An 18,160-nucleotide genomic window follows, 5' to 3' on the forward strand; every position below is an offset into this window, starting at 1 on the left:
GCTGTGAGGAGGATGCTAAGAGGCTGCAGGGTGACTTGGACAGGTTAGGCGAGTGGGCAAATGCATGGCAGGTGCAGTATATTGTGGATAAGTGTGAGGTTATCCACTTTGAGGGCAAAAACACGAAGGCAGAATATTATCTGAATGGCGGAAGATTAGGAAAAGGGGAGGTGCAACAAGACCTGGGTGTCATGGTTCATCAGTCATTGAAAGCTGGCATGCAGGTACAGCAGGCGGTGAAGAAGGCAAATGGCATGTTGGCCTTCATAGCTACGGGATTTGAGTATAGGAGCAGGGAGGTCTTACTGCAATTGTACAGGGCCTTGGTGAGGCCTCACCTGGAATATTGTGTTTAGTTTTGGTCTCCTAATCTGAGGAAGGACGTTCTTGCTATTGAGGGCGTGCAGCAAAGGTTCACCAGACTGATTCCCGGGATGGCTGGACTGACATATGAGGAGAGACTGGATCAACTGGGCCTTTATACACTGGAGTTTACAAGGATGAGAGGGGATCTCATAGAAACATATAAGATTCTGACGGGACTGGACAGGTTAGATGCGGGTAGATTGTTCCCGATGTTGATGAAGTCCTGAACCAGGGGACACAGTCTTAGGATAAGAGGTAGGCCATTTAGGACTGAGATGAGGAGAAACTTCTTCACTCAGTTAACCTGTGGAATTCCCTGCCGCAGAGAGTTGTTGGTGCCAGTTCATTGGATGTATTCAAGAGGGAGTTAGATATGGCCCTTACGGCTAAAGGGATCAAGGGGTAGGGAGAGAAAGCGGGAAAGGGGTACTGAGGTGAATGTTCAGCCATGATCTTATTGAATGGTGGTGCAGGCTCGAAGGGCCGAATGGCGCACTCCTGCCCTATTTTCTATGTTTCTATGTTTCTATGGCTGATCTTCTACTTCCACTCCACTTTCCTGCACTATCCCCATTTCCCATGATTCCTTTAATATCCAAAAATCTATCGATCTCAGTCTTGAATATATTCAAAGACTGAGCCTCTACAGCCCTCTGGGGTAGAGATTTCCAAAGATTCACCACCCTCTGAGTGAAGAAGTTTCTCCTCATCTCTGTCCTAAATGGCCGACCCCTTATTCTGAGACTGTGACTCCTGGCTCTCGAGTCCTCAGCCAGAGGAAACATCCTCCCTGCATCTGCCCTGTCAAGCCCTGTAATCATTTTATATGTTTCAATGAGATCGATCACCTCTCATTCTTCCAAATTCTGGAGAATATAAACTTACAGGGTTATGGACAAAAAGCGAGACGATGGAACTAAGCATAATTGCTCTTTCAAAGAGCCAGCTCACGCGCAATGGGCCAAATGGCCTCCTTCTGTACTAGAAGTTTTTATGTTTCTATGATATCCACATATCTGGTAAAATATGTGGATACCTACCAAACTGACAATAATAGTGAAAATAGGAGTGGTGAGGAAATGCTCTGGACAAGAAAGGGTAACATTTGTTAGGCAAAACTTTTAATGTAGAGCCTGACTTCATGGCAGCTTGGATAGGAGAATTGGTGCTAAGATCAAAATGCCCAACCTCTGGTGCTGACTCTCCAATCCCGATTCCCATAGAGTGAGGCATTGCACCAACAGCAAAACCTTACAAGGTTTACCCTTTTATATTTATATTTTAGCAAAGCGATTGACACAGTGCTGAACAAGAAATTGGTCCACACTATCATAGGATCATAGAAACTTACAGCACAGAAGGAGGCCATTTGGCCCATCATGTCTGGCACAGAGTAGGACAATTTATCAACAGCTTGTATGCATATAGACTTTTAATGTAGCAAATATTCCAGGGTGATTCATAGGAAAGGAAAACATGTTAGGTAGTAGGAGTAGATCAGTTAGAGAAGGTGAATAAGGCATGATCGAAGATGTATGTTTGAAGGAAGCTTCCGTTGGGGGGGATGGGAGGTTAGTAACAGCAAAACAGTGGGGTTTAGAAAAAGAGCTTCAGAATATAGGGCCAAGATGGCTGAAGGATCTGCTGCTGAAGGTTGAACAGAGGGAAGGGAGTTACACATGAGCCTAGAGTTGGAAAAATGGAAGTGTGGACTGGTTTGTAGGGCTGGAGGAGGTTGAAAAGGCAGAGAGGCAGAAGACAGTTCAAGATTTGTAAATGACGATGGGAATTTTGAGTTCAATGCATTAAAGGATGGGAACACCATGAAGGTTGGCAAAGAAAAAGGATATAGATCAGCAGAGCTTAATAAGGAATAGGAAGTAGGTTGCAGAGTTATAAATGAGTTGGAGTTTATGTAGTATAAAACTTAGAGGCCAACAAGGAGAGTGTTAGAGCAGTCAAACCTGGAGGTGAGGTAAGTATAAGGATGAATAGGACACCGGATTTGAAGCTCACCTTGGACAGGGACACAAAAAAGTTGTCTACGTTTTTTAATAATTCAGAAATGTTGCATATATTACATAGAATATACAGCACCGCAACAGTTCATTCGGCCCAACTGGTCCATGCCGGTGTTTATGCTCCACATGAGCCTCCTCCTACCCTACTTCATCTAACTCTATCAACATATCCTTCTACTCCTTTCTTCCTCATGTTTTTATCTAGCTTCTCCTAAATACATCTATGTTATTTGCATTAACTATTCCTTGTTATACTGAGTTCCACATTCTGACCACTCTTTGGGTAAAGATGTTTCTCCTAAATTCCATATTGGATTTATTGGTGGCTCTCTTATATCTATGGTCCCAAATTTTGATCTCCCCCTTCAACTGGAAGCATCTTTGCTACTTCTACCCGAGCAAACCCCTCATAATTTTAAAGAACTCTATCAGGTCACCCCTCAGCATTCTCTTTTCTAGGGAAAAGTGCCCCAGCCGGTTCAGCAGTTCCTGATAAGTACATAATTTCAGATCTGGTATCATCCTTGTTAATCTTTTTGCACTTTTTCCAATGCCTCTATATCTTTTTTATGATATAGAGACCAGAACTGTGCAGTTTTAAATGTGGTCTAACCAAGGTTTAATAATTGTTTAACAATGCAGCCCAGCATGGATAAAAGGAGCTAGCGCGAGAACACTGCAGCCCAGCATGGATAAAAGGAGCTAGCGCGAGAATACTGCAGCCCAGCATGGATAAAAGGTGCAGCCCAAACAGCTCCAACCAACCTGTGAGTAAGAGAAGTAAAAATAAATTGAAGTGTGATGTCACAGGAAAGCAGGCAAGTGATTGGTTGGTCAGTATTTCTCTCCTTTTCTTGGGCATTGGTTTAAATTAAGAGACGGATTAAAAACTAAACATCTGTAAATTCAAAGTTTAATTAATCAAATAAAATATATTCGAGATGGCAGGGAAGGTGATGTGTTACAGCTGCAGCATGTGGGAGCTGTTGGACACCATTGAGGTCCACGGCAACCAGTAAGTGTTGGCTGCTCAAGGAACTTCGGCTCCAAGTTGATGAGCCGGAGTCCGAGCTTCAGACACTGCGATATATCAGGGAAGGGGACAGTTACCTGGACGCTGTGTTCCAGCAGAGAGTCACAACCCTTAAGTTAAACAATTCAAATTTGGTCCATGGTCAGGGACAGGAGGGTGTGCCTACAAATGAGGAAGGTATGGGGACTCAGGACGTAGTGATGGAGGAGCCTCAGTCCTTGCTCTTGTTCAACAGGTTCGAGGCTCTTACTCCCTGTATGGACAAGACCATGGACTGCAGGGAGGATGAGCAAACTGACCACAGAACCGTGGTACAGTGGGCCAGTCAAGTGGGGGAAGTAAAAAGAAATGTGGTAGTGGTAAGGGACAGTATGGTTAGGGAGATAGATACTGTTCTCTGCAGCCGAGCGTGTGAGTCCTGAAGGCTGTGTTGCCTGCCCGGTGCAAGGGTTAAGGAAATCTCCTATGGGCTGGGGAGGAACTTAGAGTGGGAGGGGAAAGGTCCAGTTGTTGTGGTCCACGTAGGTACCAACGATATAGGTAGGACAAAGGAAGAGGTTCTGCTGAGGGTGTATGAGCTGCTAGGGACTAAATTAAAAAGCAGAACCACAAAGATAATAATCTCTGGATTACTACCTGAGCCACGAGCAAATTTGCATAGGGTAAATATGATCAGAGAAATGAATGCGTGGCTCAAAGATTGGTGTGGGAGAAATGGGTTTCAATTCATGGGGCACTGGCACCAGTACTGGGATAGAAGGGAGCTGTTCCTTCGGGATTTACTTCATTTGAACCAGGCTGGGGCCAGTGTCCTGGCGAATTGAATAACTAAGACAGTAGGTAGGGCTTTAAACTAAATAGTGGAGGGGTAGGGATCCAGTGAGTGGAAATTTAAAAAGTCAAAGGGAAAAGAGAAGGCAATAGTGCAGGGTAGTGATAGGGGTCATAATAACCAGAGTGTGACAGGAAGGGATAGATCGTATACACATAAGACAAAATGAAAAGCAAAAACGCATGAAGCATTTGTAACAAGATGGATGAGTTGACAGCACAAATAGAAATAAATGGGTACGATCTGATTGCTATTACAGAGACGTGGTTTCAAGGTGACCAAGGCTGGGAACTGAACATTCAGGGGTATTTGTCATTTCATAAGGATAGGCAGAAAGAACAAGGATGTGGGGTAGCTCTGTTAATAAAGGATGAGATCAGTGCAGTAGTGAGAAATGATATTGGTTCAGAAGATCAAGATGTAGAATCAGTTTGGATGGGGATAAGAAATAATAAGGGAAAGAAGTCACTGGTGGGAGTGATCTACAGGCCCCCAAAGAGTAGCCACACTGTAGCACAGAGTATAAATCAAGAAATAATGGAGGTTTTTAAGAAAGGTATGGCAATAATCATGGGTGATTTTAATCTTCATATTGATTAGACAAATCAAATTGGCAAAGGTAGCCTTGAGGAAGAGTTCATAGAGTGTATGCGGGATGGTTTCTTAGAACAATATGTTGTGGAACCAACCAGGGAGCAGACTATTTTAGATCTGTTAATGTGTAACGAGTCTGGATTAATTAATTATCTTGTAGTGAAGGATCCTCTTGGTAGAAATTCAAATTCAGTTTGAGGGTGACAAAGCTAGGACTCAAACTAGTGTCCTGAACTTAAATAAAGGTAATTACAAAGGTATGAAGGCAGAGTTGGTTAAAGTGGACTGGGAATATATATTAAAGGGTACGACTGTAGAAAAGCAGTGACAAAAATTTAAGGAGATATTTCATAACTCTCAGCAAAGATTTATTCCAGTGAGAAAAAGATATGCTAAGAGAAGGATGAACCATCCGTAGCCAACTAAGGAAGTAAGGAGTTTGGGAGTTCGGGAGAGTCCGAGAGTTCGTGAATTCGGGAGAGTCCAAGACTTCGGGAGTCCAAGAGTCCGTGATTTTGGGAGTTCGGGAGAGTCCGAGAGTCCGAGAGTCCAAGAGGCCGCGAGTTCGGGTGTCCGTAAGTTTGGGAGTCCGAGAGTTTGGCAGTTCGGGAGCGGCCCCGACCTCAGTGAGTTCAGGAGGCTAGGAGTCCAAGGAACAGGAGGGCTGGAGCTAGAAGAGGTGTTCACTTCTGACGAGGATCTCACAGCCCTCATCCGGGCAGCTAAGTGGTTGGCTGTATGATTGGTAAGTATCTCTTTTTGTCTCTTTTTCTTTTTAATTAGATTTTAATCAGATAAGTCTTATCAGAGGGATGGCAGGGCAGCTTAGTCCTGCGGAGTGCACATCCTACGGCATGTGGGAAGTCCTGGACGCTTCGCACGGCCTAGACAGCCATGTGTGCAGGAGGTGTCATCAGCTTCAAATAATTGAGCTCTGCGTTTTGGAGCTTGACTGGAGGCTGGAGTCAATACAGTGCATCCACAAGGTTGAGAGCTATGTGGATAGCACATTTCAGGAGATGGTCACCCCGCAGTTTAAAAGCATGCAGGCAGAGGGGAAGCGGGTGACCACCAGATGGAATAAGAATGCTAGGCAGGTAATGCAGGAGCTCCCCCATGAATCCATCTCACTTTCAAACCGATATTCGCTTTTGAATATTGGTAAGGGCGATGGTGCCTCTGGGGAATGCAGCCAGAGCCAATTCCAAAGCACCACGAGTGGCTCAGCTGCACAGGGGGGAGGGATGAAGGATAAAAGAGCTCTGGTGATAGGGGATTCTATAGTTAGGGGAACAGAGAGGCGTTTCTGCGGCCACAGACGTGACTCCAGAATGGTATGGTGCCTCCCTGGTGCCAGGGTTAAGGATGTCACAAAGCGGACGCAGGACTTTCTGGGAGGAGAGGGTAAACAGCTAGAGGTCGTGGTCCATATCGGGACAAACGACATAGGTAGAAAGAGGGATGAGGTCAGACAGGCAGAATGTAGGGAGCTAGGAAGAAAATTAAAGGGTTGGACCTCAAAGATAGTAATCTCCAGGTTACTACCGGTGCCATGTGCTAATGAGCTCAAGAATAGAAGGATAGAGAGGATGAACATGTGGCTGGAAAGTTGGTGTAGGAGGAAGAGCTTTAAATTCTTGAGGCACTAGGACCGCTTCTGGGGGAGATGGGACCTGTACAAACCGGACCGGTTGCACCTCAACAGCGCCAGGACCAATATCCTCATGGGGAGTTTTGCTAGTGCTGTTGGGGAGAGTTTAAACTAGCTTGGCAGGAGAATGGGAACCTGAGAACAAATTCAAGAGGGAAGGAAGTAAAGCAGAAGTTGGATAGCAAGAATTTAGAAAGCGAATCTGTACGACAGAGGAAACAAGGGTTAGTAACTAGTAATCAAGGAGGTCTTCCTGTGCTAAATGGCATATACTTTAATGCAAGGAGTATAGCGAATAAGACGGATGAGCTAAGAGCATAGATAGACACTTGTGAGTATGACATTTTAGCCATCACAGAGATATGGCTGAGAGAGAGGCAGGTTTGGCAGATCAATATTCCTGGTTATAGAATTTTTAGACAAGACAGAGAGGGGGGTTGCAGTATTGATTAAAGAAACTATTACAGCGGTGAGGAGGGATGATATGTTAGAGGGATCATCAAATGAGGCCATATGGGTCGAACTGAAAAATAGAAAAGGGGTGATCGCACTGCTGGGCGTGTATTATAGACCCCAAAACAGTGGGAGGCAAATTGCTGTTAAGTCCAAAAACCATAGGGCCGTAATAGTAGGGGATTTTAATTATCCTAATATTGACTGGGACAAATAGAGTGTGAAGGGTATAGAGCATGCAGAATTCTTAAAGTACATTCAAGCAAACTTTTTTAGTCAGTATGTAACAAGCCCAACAGTAGAGGGGGCGGTTTTGGATTTAGTTTTGGGGAATAAAGCTGGGCAGGTTGAAGGGGTATTCGTGAGAGAGCACTTGGGTACCAGTGACCATAACTCAGTCAGATTCAAGTTAGTTATGGATAAGGACAAGGATAAACCTGGAATAAAAGTTCCAAATTGGGGAAAAGCTAATTTTGCTAAGTTAAGCAGTGATTTGGCCACAGTGGACTGGAAACAGCTACTTGTGCGTAAATCAGTGTCCGAACAGTGGAAGGCATTCAAGGAGGAGATCTGGAAGGCTCAGGCCAAACATGTGTCCTTAAAGGAAAAGGTTGGGAATAAAAATTCTAGAGCCCCCTGGATGTCTATGGAGTTATAGAGGAGGATAAAGAAAAAAAGAGAAGCTTATGTCATATACTGATGGCTAAATACTATAGAATCTTTGGAGGAATATAGAAGTTAAGAGGTAAAATTAAAAAGGATATTAGGAATGCTAATAGAGAGCATAAAAAATTATTGGCCAGTAAAATTAAGGAAAACCCAAAAATGTTCTTTAAATATATTAAGAGCAAGAAGATAACTAAAGAAAGGGTAGAGTCTATTAGAGACCATGAAGGTAATCATTGTGTGGAGGTGGAAGATGTTAGTATAGGTCTTAATAAAAACTTTGCATCTGTTTTCACACAGGAAAGGAGCAATGCAGATACTGCTATCAAGGAGGAGTGTGAAATACTGGATGAAATAAATATAGTGAAAGAGGAGGTATTAAGGGGTTTAACAGATTTGAAAGTAGATAAGTTCCCAGGCCCAGATGAAATGCATCCCAGGTTGTTGAACAAAGTAAAAGAGGAAATAGCAGAGGACTTGTCCATCATTTTCCAGTCCTCTTTGGATTTGGGCATGGTGCCGGAGGATTGGAGGACTGCTAATGTAATACCCTTGTTTAAGAAGGGAGAAAGGGATAGGACGAGTAATTACAGGCCTGTCAGCCTAACCTCAATGGTGAGAAATTTATTGGAAAAAATCCTGAAAGACAGGATAAATCTACATTTGAAAAGGCAAGGATTAATTAGGGACAGTCAGCACGGATTTGTTAAGGGAAGATTGTGTTTCACTAACCTGATTGAATTTGTTGAGGAGGTAACCAAGAGGTATGATGAGGGTAGTGTGTACAATGTAGTGTATATAGACTTTAGCAAAGCTTTTGGTCACAAAGGTTAAAGCCCATGGGATCCAGGGCAAAGTGGCAAGTTGGATCCAAAATTGGCTTACAGGTTGGAAGCAAAGGGTAATGGTTGATGGATGTTTTTGTGACTGGAAGGATGTTTCCAGTGGGGTTCCACAGGGCTCAGTACTGGGTCCCTTGCTTTTTGTGGTATGTATCAATGATCTAGATTTGAATATAGGGAGTATGATTAAGAAGTTTGCAGATGACACTAAAATTGGCTGTGTGGTTGATAATGAAGAAGAAAGTCATGGGCTGCAGGAGGATATCAATCTACTAGTCAGGTGGGCAGAGCAGTGGCAAATGGAATTTAATTCGGAGACGTGTGAGGTGATGCACTTTGGGAGGGCTAATAAGGAAAGGGTATATACATTAAGCGGTAAGCCATTTAAAAGTGTAGATGAACAAACGGACCTTGCAGTGCTTGTCCACATATCCCTGAAAGTACCAGGCCAGGTGGATAAGGTGGTTAATAACATAAGAACATAAGAAATAGGAGCAGGAGTTGGCCATATGGCCCCTCAAGCTTGCTCCGCCATTCAATACGATCATGGCTGATCCGATCATGGATTCAGGTCCACTTCCCTGTCCGCTCGTCATAACCCCTTATTCCCTTATCGTTTAAGAAACTGTCTATCTCTGTCTTAAATTTATTCAATGACCCAGCTTTCACAGCTCTCTGAGGCAGCGAATTCCATAGATTTACAACCCTCTGAGAGAAGAAATGTCTCCTCATCTCAGTTTTAAATGGGCAGCCCCTTATTCTAAGATCATGCCCTATAGTTCTAGACTCCCCCATCAGTGGAAACATTCTCTCTGCATCCATCTGGTCAAGCCCCCTCATAATTTTATATGTTTCGATAGGATCACCTCTCATTCTTCTGAATTCCAATGAGTAGAAGCTCAACCTACTCAACCTTTCCTCATAAGGCAAACCCCTCATCTCCAGAATCAACCTAGTGAACCTTCTCTAGTCAAAGGCAGTCACCTCACCCGAGTGCTTCTTCCAAGTGGTACTCAACATGTAGGAGTACAGATTCATCAGTTGAGGACCCATGTTTGACCTGATGCTGTATGCATCGTTCCCCCTAAGCTGCCCGGCCACACAGCTCTCTGCTGGTCCTGCACAGGCTGGGACAGCCTTTTACAGTGTAAAATTTTGCGCATGCTTGAAGTTGTGAATGGGTTGCACTGCCCTTTAAAAAGGGCTTCCGGCCCCCACAAAAATTAGGGGGAATATTAGCCACAGGGTCTGAAGTCAATGATGAGGACTCCAAGGGCCACTCCCTCCTCTGGTGTGTGCCCTGCCAGTGGGACAAGACATACCCAGGGATGGTGACGGAACAATCTGGGACAGAACAAGTGGGACAATCTTGGCTGATATGATTCTGTGAGTATGTTGCTTGACTAATCTGTGGGACTGTTCTCCCAATTTTGGCACTAGTCCCCAGAGGTTAGTGAGGAGGCCTTGCAGGGTCGACTGGGCTGGATGTGCCTTTGTCGTGTCCGAATCCAATACCTAAGACGGTGCCAGGTGGGTCATCCTGTTTTATTCTTATTTATGTAGCTGTTTGGCTTGCTAGGCCATTCAACCATATTGCTGTGGGTCTGGAGTCACATATAGGACAGACAGTGAGATTCCCTAAAGGTCAGTGAACTAGTTGGGTTTTTAAGACAATCCGATAGCTTCATGGTCACCATTACTGATATTATTTTTTAATCTACAATCTAAGAGTTTTATTGCAGATTTATTTAATTAACTGAAGTCACAAACTGCCATGGTGGGATTTGAACTGGCGTCTCCAGGATTAACATAACCACCAGGAGGTGGGATTAAGTCCAAAGACTTGAACCTATCAACAGAGTCAGAGCTTTTAACGTTTTAGTACATTTCATACAAACATGTCCTGTTCCCGGAGCAGCCCCATTGGTCTGACTCCAGGGAGGGACAGGGGCTGCAGGGGCAGGACAGGGGCTGCAGGGGCAGGACAGGGGCTGTAGGAACAGCCCAGCCTGGACAGGGGCCGCAGGGACAGGACAGGGGCCGCAGGGACAGGACAGGGGCCGCAGGGACAGGACAGGGGCCGCAGGGACAGGACAGGGTCGCAGGGACAGGACAGGGGCCGCAGGGACAGGACAGGGGCCGCAGGGACGGGACAGGGGCCGCAGGGACAGGACAGGGGCCGCAGGGACAGGACAGGGGCTGCAGGGACAGGACAGGGGCTGCAGGGACAGGACAGGGGCTGCAGGAACAGCCCAGCCTGGACAGGGGCCGCAGGGACAGGACAGGGGCCGCAGGGACAGGACAGGGGCTGCAGGGACAGGACAGGGGCTGCAGGAACAGCCCAGCCTGGACAGGGGCCGCAGGGACAGGACAGGGGCCGCAGGGACAGGACAGGGGCCGCAGGGACGGGACAGGGGCCGCAGGGACGGGACAGGGGCTGCAGGGACAGTACAGGGGCGGCAGGGACAGGACAGGGGCGGCAGGGACAGGACAGGGGCCGCAGGGACAGGACAGGGGCCGCAGGGACAGGACAGGGGCTGCAGGGACAGGACAGGGGCCGCAGGGACAGGACAGGGGCTGCAGGAACAGCCCAGCCTGGACAGGGGCCGCAGGGACAGGACAGGGGCGGCAGGGACAGGACAGGGGCCGCAGGGACAGGACAGGGGCCGCAGGGACAGGACAGGGGCGGCAGGGACAGGACAGGGTCGCAGGGACAGGACAGGGGCCGCAGGGACAGGACAGGGGCCGCAGAGACAGGACAGGGGCCGCAGGGACAGGACAGGGGCCCCAGGGACAGGACAGGGGCTGCAAGGACAGGACAGGGGCTGCAGGGACAGGACAGAGGCTGCAGGAACAGCCCAGCCTGGACAGGGGCTGCAGGGACAGGACAGGGGCCACAGGGACAGGACACGGGCCGCAGGGACAGGACAGGGGCTGCAGGAACAGCCCAGCCTGGACAAGGGCCGCAGGGACAGGACAGGGGCCGCAGGGACAGGACAGGGGCTGCAGGGACAGGACAGGGGCTGCAGGAACAGGACAGGGACTGCAGGAACAGGACGGGCTGCAGGGACAGCCCAGCCCGGACAGGGGCCGCAGGGTCAGGACAGGGGCCGCAGGGTCAGGACAGCCCAGACAGGGGCCGCAGGGACAGGACAGCCCGGACAGGTGCCGCAGGGATCCCTTTCCCCGCTCCCTAACCTGGCTGGTCCCAGGGTGCAGGGCGTGGCATATGGAATGCTTGCCTTTATTGGCCGAGGCACAGAATACAAGAGCAGGGAGGTTATGCTTAAATTGTATAATACTCTGGTTAGGCCACAGCTGGAGTACTGCATGCAGTTCTGGTCGCCGTATTATAGAAAGGACGTCATTGCACTAGAGAGGGTGCAGAGGAGATTTACTAGAATGCTTCCTGGAATGGAGAATCTTAGCTATGAGGACAGATTGGATAGGCTGGGTCTGTTCTCTTTGGAACAGAGGAGGTTGAGAGGAGACCTCATTGTGGTGTACAAAACTTTGAAGGGCCTGGATACAATGGATAAAAAGGGCCTATTTCCCTTGGTGGAGGGGTCAATTATGACGGGGCATAGTTTTAAGGTGATTGGTGGAAGGTTCAGAGGGGATTTGAGGGGAGGCTTCTTCACGCAGAAGGCTGTGGGTCTGAAACTCAATGCCTGGAAGGCTGGTGGATGCAGAAACCCTGACCACATTTAACAGGTGCTTGGATGGGCACTTAAAGTGCCGTGACCTGCAGGATTACAGACCTAGAGCTGGTAATTGGGATTAGACTGGATAACTTCTCATTGGCTGGCGCAGAAACGATGGTAAGTACTGCAGAGAATCGAATACGGCCACGGTCTGGATGGGTCAGAGAGGAATTTTCCTAGTTTTTTGTTCCCCAATTGGCCTGGGTTTTTATCTGGTTTTTGCCTCTCCCAGGAGGTCACATGGCTCGATTGGAGTGGAGTGTAGAATGTTTCGGTGTATGCAGTATTGCAGTTGTGTGGGGCAGGCTGGTTGGGCTGGGTGCTCTTTACCTTTCTGCCATTGTTCATTGTTCATAGGTTTATATGTAACCATCAGGGCTGCTGACCGAGGGCCGTATGGCTCTTTGTCAGCCAACGCGGACACGATGGTCCGAAGTGGCCTCCTTCTGTACTGTGAATTTCTATGTTTCTATTCTTTCTAAAGGATGATATCAAATTGAAAACAAAGGCGTACAATGTAGTGAAGGAAAGTGGAAGGCCAGATGATTGGGGAATTTTTAGCAACCAGCAAAGGACGACTAAAAAATTTATAAAGACAGAGAAGATAGCATATGACAGTAAACTAGCAAGAAATATAAAAATAGACAGTAAGGGCTTCCACAGGTATATAAATAGGAAGCGAGTAGCTAAAGTAAACTTTGGTCCCTTAGAGGATGAGACTGCGGAATTAATAATGGGTAACAGGGAAATGGCTGAGACTTTGAACAAATATTTTGTATCGGTCTTCACGGTAGACGACATTACAAACATCCCAATAATTAATAATCAAGGAGCTATTGGGGGGGTGGGGGTGAACTTAAAACATTCACTATCACAAGAGATAAAGTATTCGGCAAACTAATGGGACTAAAGGTGGACAAGTCCCCTGGACCTGGTGGCCTGCGTCCTAGGGTCTTAAAAGAAGTGGCTGCAGAGATAGTGGATGCATTGGTTGTAATCTACCAAAATTCCCTTGATTCTGGAGAGATCCCAGCCAGCTGGAAAACCACAAATGTAAGGCCCCTATTTAAGAAAGGAGGGAGACAGAAAGCATGAAACTATAGAGCAGTTAGTTGAACATCTGTCACTGGGAAAATGCTGGAGTCCATGATTAAGGAAGTAGTAGCAGGACATTTAGAAAATCACAATGCTGTCAAGCAAAGTCAGCATGGTTTTATGAAAGGGAGATCATGTTTGACAAATTTGCTGGAGTTCTTTGAGGATATAACAAGTAGGGTGGACAAAGGGAAACCAGTAGATGTTGTGTATTTGGATTTCCAGAAAGCGTTCGATAAGGTGCCACATAAAAGGTTACTGCACAAGATAAGAGCTCACGGGGTTGGGGGTAATATATTAGCGTGGATAGAGGATTGGCTAACTAACAGAAAACAGAGAGTCAGGATAAATGGATCATTTTCAGGTTGGCAAACTGTAATTAGTGGGTTGCCACAGGGATCAGTGCTGGGGCCTCAACTATTTACAATTTATATTGATGACTTGGATGAAGGATGACAAGTGTAACATAGCCAAATTTGCTGATGATACAACGATAGGTCAGAAAGCAAGTTGTGAGGAGGATGCAAATAATCTACAAAGGGATATAGACAGGCTCAATGAGTGGGCAAACATTTGGCAGATGGAGTATAATATGAGAAAATGTGAGATTATCCACTTTGGTAGGAAAAATAAAAAAGCAAATTACTATTTAAATAGTGAGAGATTACAAAATGCTGCAGTACAGAGGGATCTGAGGGTTCTTGCACATGAAACACAAAACGTTAGCATGCAGGTACAGCAATAATTAGGAAGGCAAATGGAATGTTGGCCTTTATTGCAAGGGGGATAGAGTATAAAAGCAGGGAAGTATGCTTCAACTGTACAGGGTGTTGGTAAAACCACAGCTGGAGTACTGTGTACAGTTTTGGTTTCCTTATTTAAGGAAAGATATACTTGCATTGGAGGCAGTTCAGAGAAGGTTCACGAGGTTGATTCCTTTGATGAAGGGATTATCAAATGGTGAAAGGTTGAGCAGGTTGGGCCTATACTCATTGGACTTTAGAAGAATGAGAGGTGATCTTATTGAAACATATATGATTCTGTGGGGGGCTTGACAGGGTAGATGCAGAGAGGATGTTTCCCCTCATAGGGGAATCTAGAACTAGGGGGCATAGTTTCAGAATTAGGAGGAATTTCTTCTCTCAGAGGGTCGTGAATCTTTGCAATTCTCTACCTCAGAGAGCTGTGGAGGCTGGGTATTTGAAGATAGACAGATTTTTGAATGATAAGGGAAACAAGGTTTATGGGGAGCGGGCAGGGAAGTGGAGTTGAGTCTATGATCAGATCAGCCATGATCTTATTAAATGGCGGAACAGGCTTGAGGGGCCAAATGGCCTACTCCTGCTCCTATTTCTTATGTTCTTATGTAACATAACTTCTCTGCTTTTTAATTTACAAGGTGTAAATAAATAAGTAGGCCAAATATAGACTGGCAGCTTTGGGCTGAAAAAGCAAATGTGATTTGATGAGGAGAAATACAAGATGATGAGACTGTGGGAGGTAAAACCATCATGGGAAGATAAGAGATATTTCATTGCAACCATCAGCACAGAGTGCTGAGCAGTAAAGAAGGCAAATAAGATGTTACGATGTACAGCCAGAGGAACAGAGCTTAAGGCCCTGAAGATGAAGGTGAGTTTGTATAGAAACTATCTGAAATAGAAAAACAATTCATGTTACTAAGGGAACAGAGTGATTAGATTCAATTCCATAACACTGAAGGTGGCAAATGCATGGAACAAATAGCCAGGGATACAGTGGAGGCAGATAGCAGTGGCAACTTCAAAACAAAATTGAATTTTCTTTTTCGTGACAGAATCAATTGAATGGTATTAGAAAGTAATATATAGGGTTTTTGGAATTCTGGTATCAATAAGGTGAACTGCAACAATTGTTCCAAGTACAGTGCTGCTTCAATGTTCCCATGTACATCTTGTATTTGTAATATCTAAGTTATAGGCTCAAAGACTTCAGATTGTATCCATTCTTAGTAAACTTTATCTTATAAATGAGATTACATTACTGTTAATAGTATTCACTTTCAATTATGACCAGACAGATTGTCACAATGAATTAGCCAATACTAGCTTGATAAGAAACTGTTGCATTCTGCAGTCTTGAGTTGTCAGAGTTTGTGTATATTATAAATTGTCAACAATATACCGCAAACTGTAGCAGAAGTTGTAACAGGAAACAATAATGGGTAGTAACACCCTCATTTCTGATTCTCTTTACAACAGTCTGTAAATATTTGAATATTTTCTTGTTCCGTTCAAACTTTCAAAACTATTTTCAAAACTGACAATTTGAGGGAGTTGATTTGCCAAAATGTTTAACCGTAGAAAATTTCAAGCTCATGGGTCTGCGAGCAATCACACTGTAATTGAAAATGCCATAGGCTTTTAGCTACATTCGAGACAGACAGAGGTTGTTCATATCCTATAACCCTTGTATGTTGATTTACAAATATTAATCAATTTAAGATTACAAAATGCTAAAAACCTGTTAAAACTACAATTGATTCCACCTATAACATCAATATGTATCTCTACTGCAGCATCATGGCAGCGCAGAAGTGCATATTCTCAGTATATGAAAATGATTAAACGGCATATATTTCCTAATTTTATTTGCATTTTGTTACATTCAAAAAAATATTATGAAGTAATAAATGCCGGGTGCATTAAGAAGGCTTTTACGTATTTAAATGTTGGAAAAATATCTAGACTTTAATTTAACTTTCACTTACAACCTACAAAGTAACACCTTTCTGAGAATGTAGTGGTCAGTACCGTTACAATGATGTCATAGAGTTGGATCATGCTGCCATTACTATGTGAAATATGCCACTATCCAAGGTGCATGGCAGATGATGGAGTGGGGAGGCAAGAGACACAATACTTATTTCTGGAAGCCTATTGATGTATCTATTCTGAATTATATTACATTCTTAATATATCACTAATGATCTATCCTGCTCACCCACAGATATTACGAGTATGTTGTTGACCAGTTTGAAGAGATTTGGCTTAATCTGATGCTGGTTAGAAATTGCTGCAAAAGTCTATAATCAGACAGTGTGAAATGAAAAAGCTTTGGTCCTTTTTCGCTTCATGTATTAATATTAACTTGTGGATGAGCATTCCAATGAAGCAAATATTTTCAAAGTTTCCCAATTAGACACTGCACTATTACTACCCAAAATGCCGCATCATGAAGTGTTTGGCTCACCATTGTTTTGGGAGAGGGCATTCTTTGTATACTTTCACCGGTTCTCTCCCCCCACTCAATTGTAAAACAAAATCCTTTGCTTTGGGTTTAAGGAAAACACATCATCACCAGTAATCATTTGATACTTTTAACTTCATTAGTAAACATTCACTACAATTCATGATGTGGTAATGGGTATGATTGACACTACCTTGATGATGTCATGTTACAAAGACTTCTGATGATTTTACGTCTTTGATTTAAAAATCAATCAGTAACATTTTCATTGGCAAACATCTGCTGTATCTTAGTTACCCCTCATGGGAGCATCCTCTGTCATTAATAGGTTGGGTTCAGGAAAACATACAGTTTAATAATAATTTTTAAAATTTCCAAAAAAAGCAAAGGACTGCTCGGGTTGTTTTTTTTATAGCTGTATTGCAAGGGTGGTTATATCTATCTGGTATTTGGTTTTGCCCTATATAATTCGGTGGGAAGTAGGTCAGAGGTAGGCAGGATATATATTTTGATACAGAAATCTAATATTAGGGGGAAAATGCTTTCTGTCATTCAAGCTAAATTCGAAATGGTCAGACTGTGTTTTTTGGGGCTGGACAAATGCTTTTATTCAGCCTTGTACCTGCTCTGGTCCCAGTTGGAAGCGAAGAGAACCAAGATTTTCCTGCCATAATGATCCAGGTTAGAAAGCACTCCAGGGAAGCCATCTTTCAGCGCCTGTTTGATCCCTGGGTCGGTGGCTTTGAAGTTCTTGAACATGTCCAGGTTCTGCTGACGATACTCGAAATATTGAGCCAGCAGGCGGAATGCCTCGAAATGGTTAAACTTTCGGGCTCTTAGAAACCTTAAGATGAAAGCATCGTCAGTCCGAAGGAAGCCGATGTCCGGCCGGGTGATAATCATATCTCTTACTTCCTGGATGTCCTGATGTAAGGTGTCTGGATTCTCATTCAGCTCCAATTTAGCTTTCTCCAGAGTTTCTGGCGACAGCCCTGCTTGCAAATGAGTCATTGTTCTCCTATTCCCTTTGTAACGTGTATCGGGTATATCTTCCCAGATCCGTGCAGCGAACAGGGACACAACCTGCCCTTTAGCTTCCGATGATCATCCTTGATGTTGATTTTTTTTTAGAAACGTGCGAATGAATCCAGTAATTCAATCGAAATGTCAAAAACGTACAGGTTCGACCGCAGTCGTGTTCACACAACGCTAAAATCTCAGGCGCAATCCCACGCATGTAGTATATATATATGTGTGTGTGTGTGTGTATCTCAGATCAATACAACCACCACCAAATTGCAGAATACGGTTCCTACCATCATCCAGGCAATGCGGCACCCTGCAGCAAGAGTCATCTCAATTCTCAGCAACTATTTTATTGCATTTCAGGAGAAATCTGTTCATACGATTGCTGTTCCACTGGTGTTGTACATCTCTTTCACCCGTGTGCATGTGTGTGTGTGTTTTTTTGTTTTGACTCAATGACTCGGCGTCCTGCTGCTGCGTCCTGTCAGGTTTACGTCAGTGCTGGAGGTGGTGGTGAAAGTGACTCGATGTAATTTCACGGAAAGCTGGGCGTACAATGGCTGGAGAGAGGAACAGCTAGCAGCATCTGACGCTCACCACCTGCTCTCGTCGCAACCAGCCCATTGCCCATCTCATTTATTATTTAAAG

General features: G+C 44.8%; 1 protein-coding gene across 1 annotated transcript in view; it reads right to left on the bottom strand.

Moving 5' to 3' along the window:
• Nucleotides 1–17,496, bottom strand: part of clvs2 (clavesin 2) — a 193,105-nt gene extending 175,609 nt beyond the window's left edge. The window contains exon 1 of the mRNA XM_070884455.1: nucleotides 17,108–17,496. Coding sequence (XP_070740556.1) covers nucleotides 17,108–17,496 — 389 coding nt within the window. The remainder of the gene's footprint in view (nucleotides 1–17,107) is intronic.
• Nucleotides 17,497–18,160: the final 664 nt, after the last annotated feature.

Source organism: Pristiophorus japonicus, chromosome 7 (assembly GCF_044704955.1).
Source record: "Pristiophorus japonicus isolate sPriJap1 chromosome 7, sPriJap1.hap1, whole genome shotgun sequence".
Classification (NCBI taxonomy): Eukaryota; Metazoa; Chordata; class Chondrichthyes; family Pristiophoridae; genus Pristiophorus; species Pristiophorus japonicus.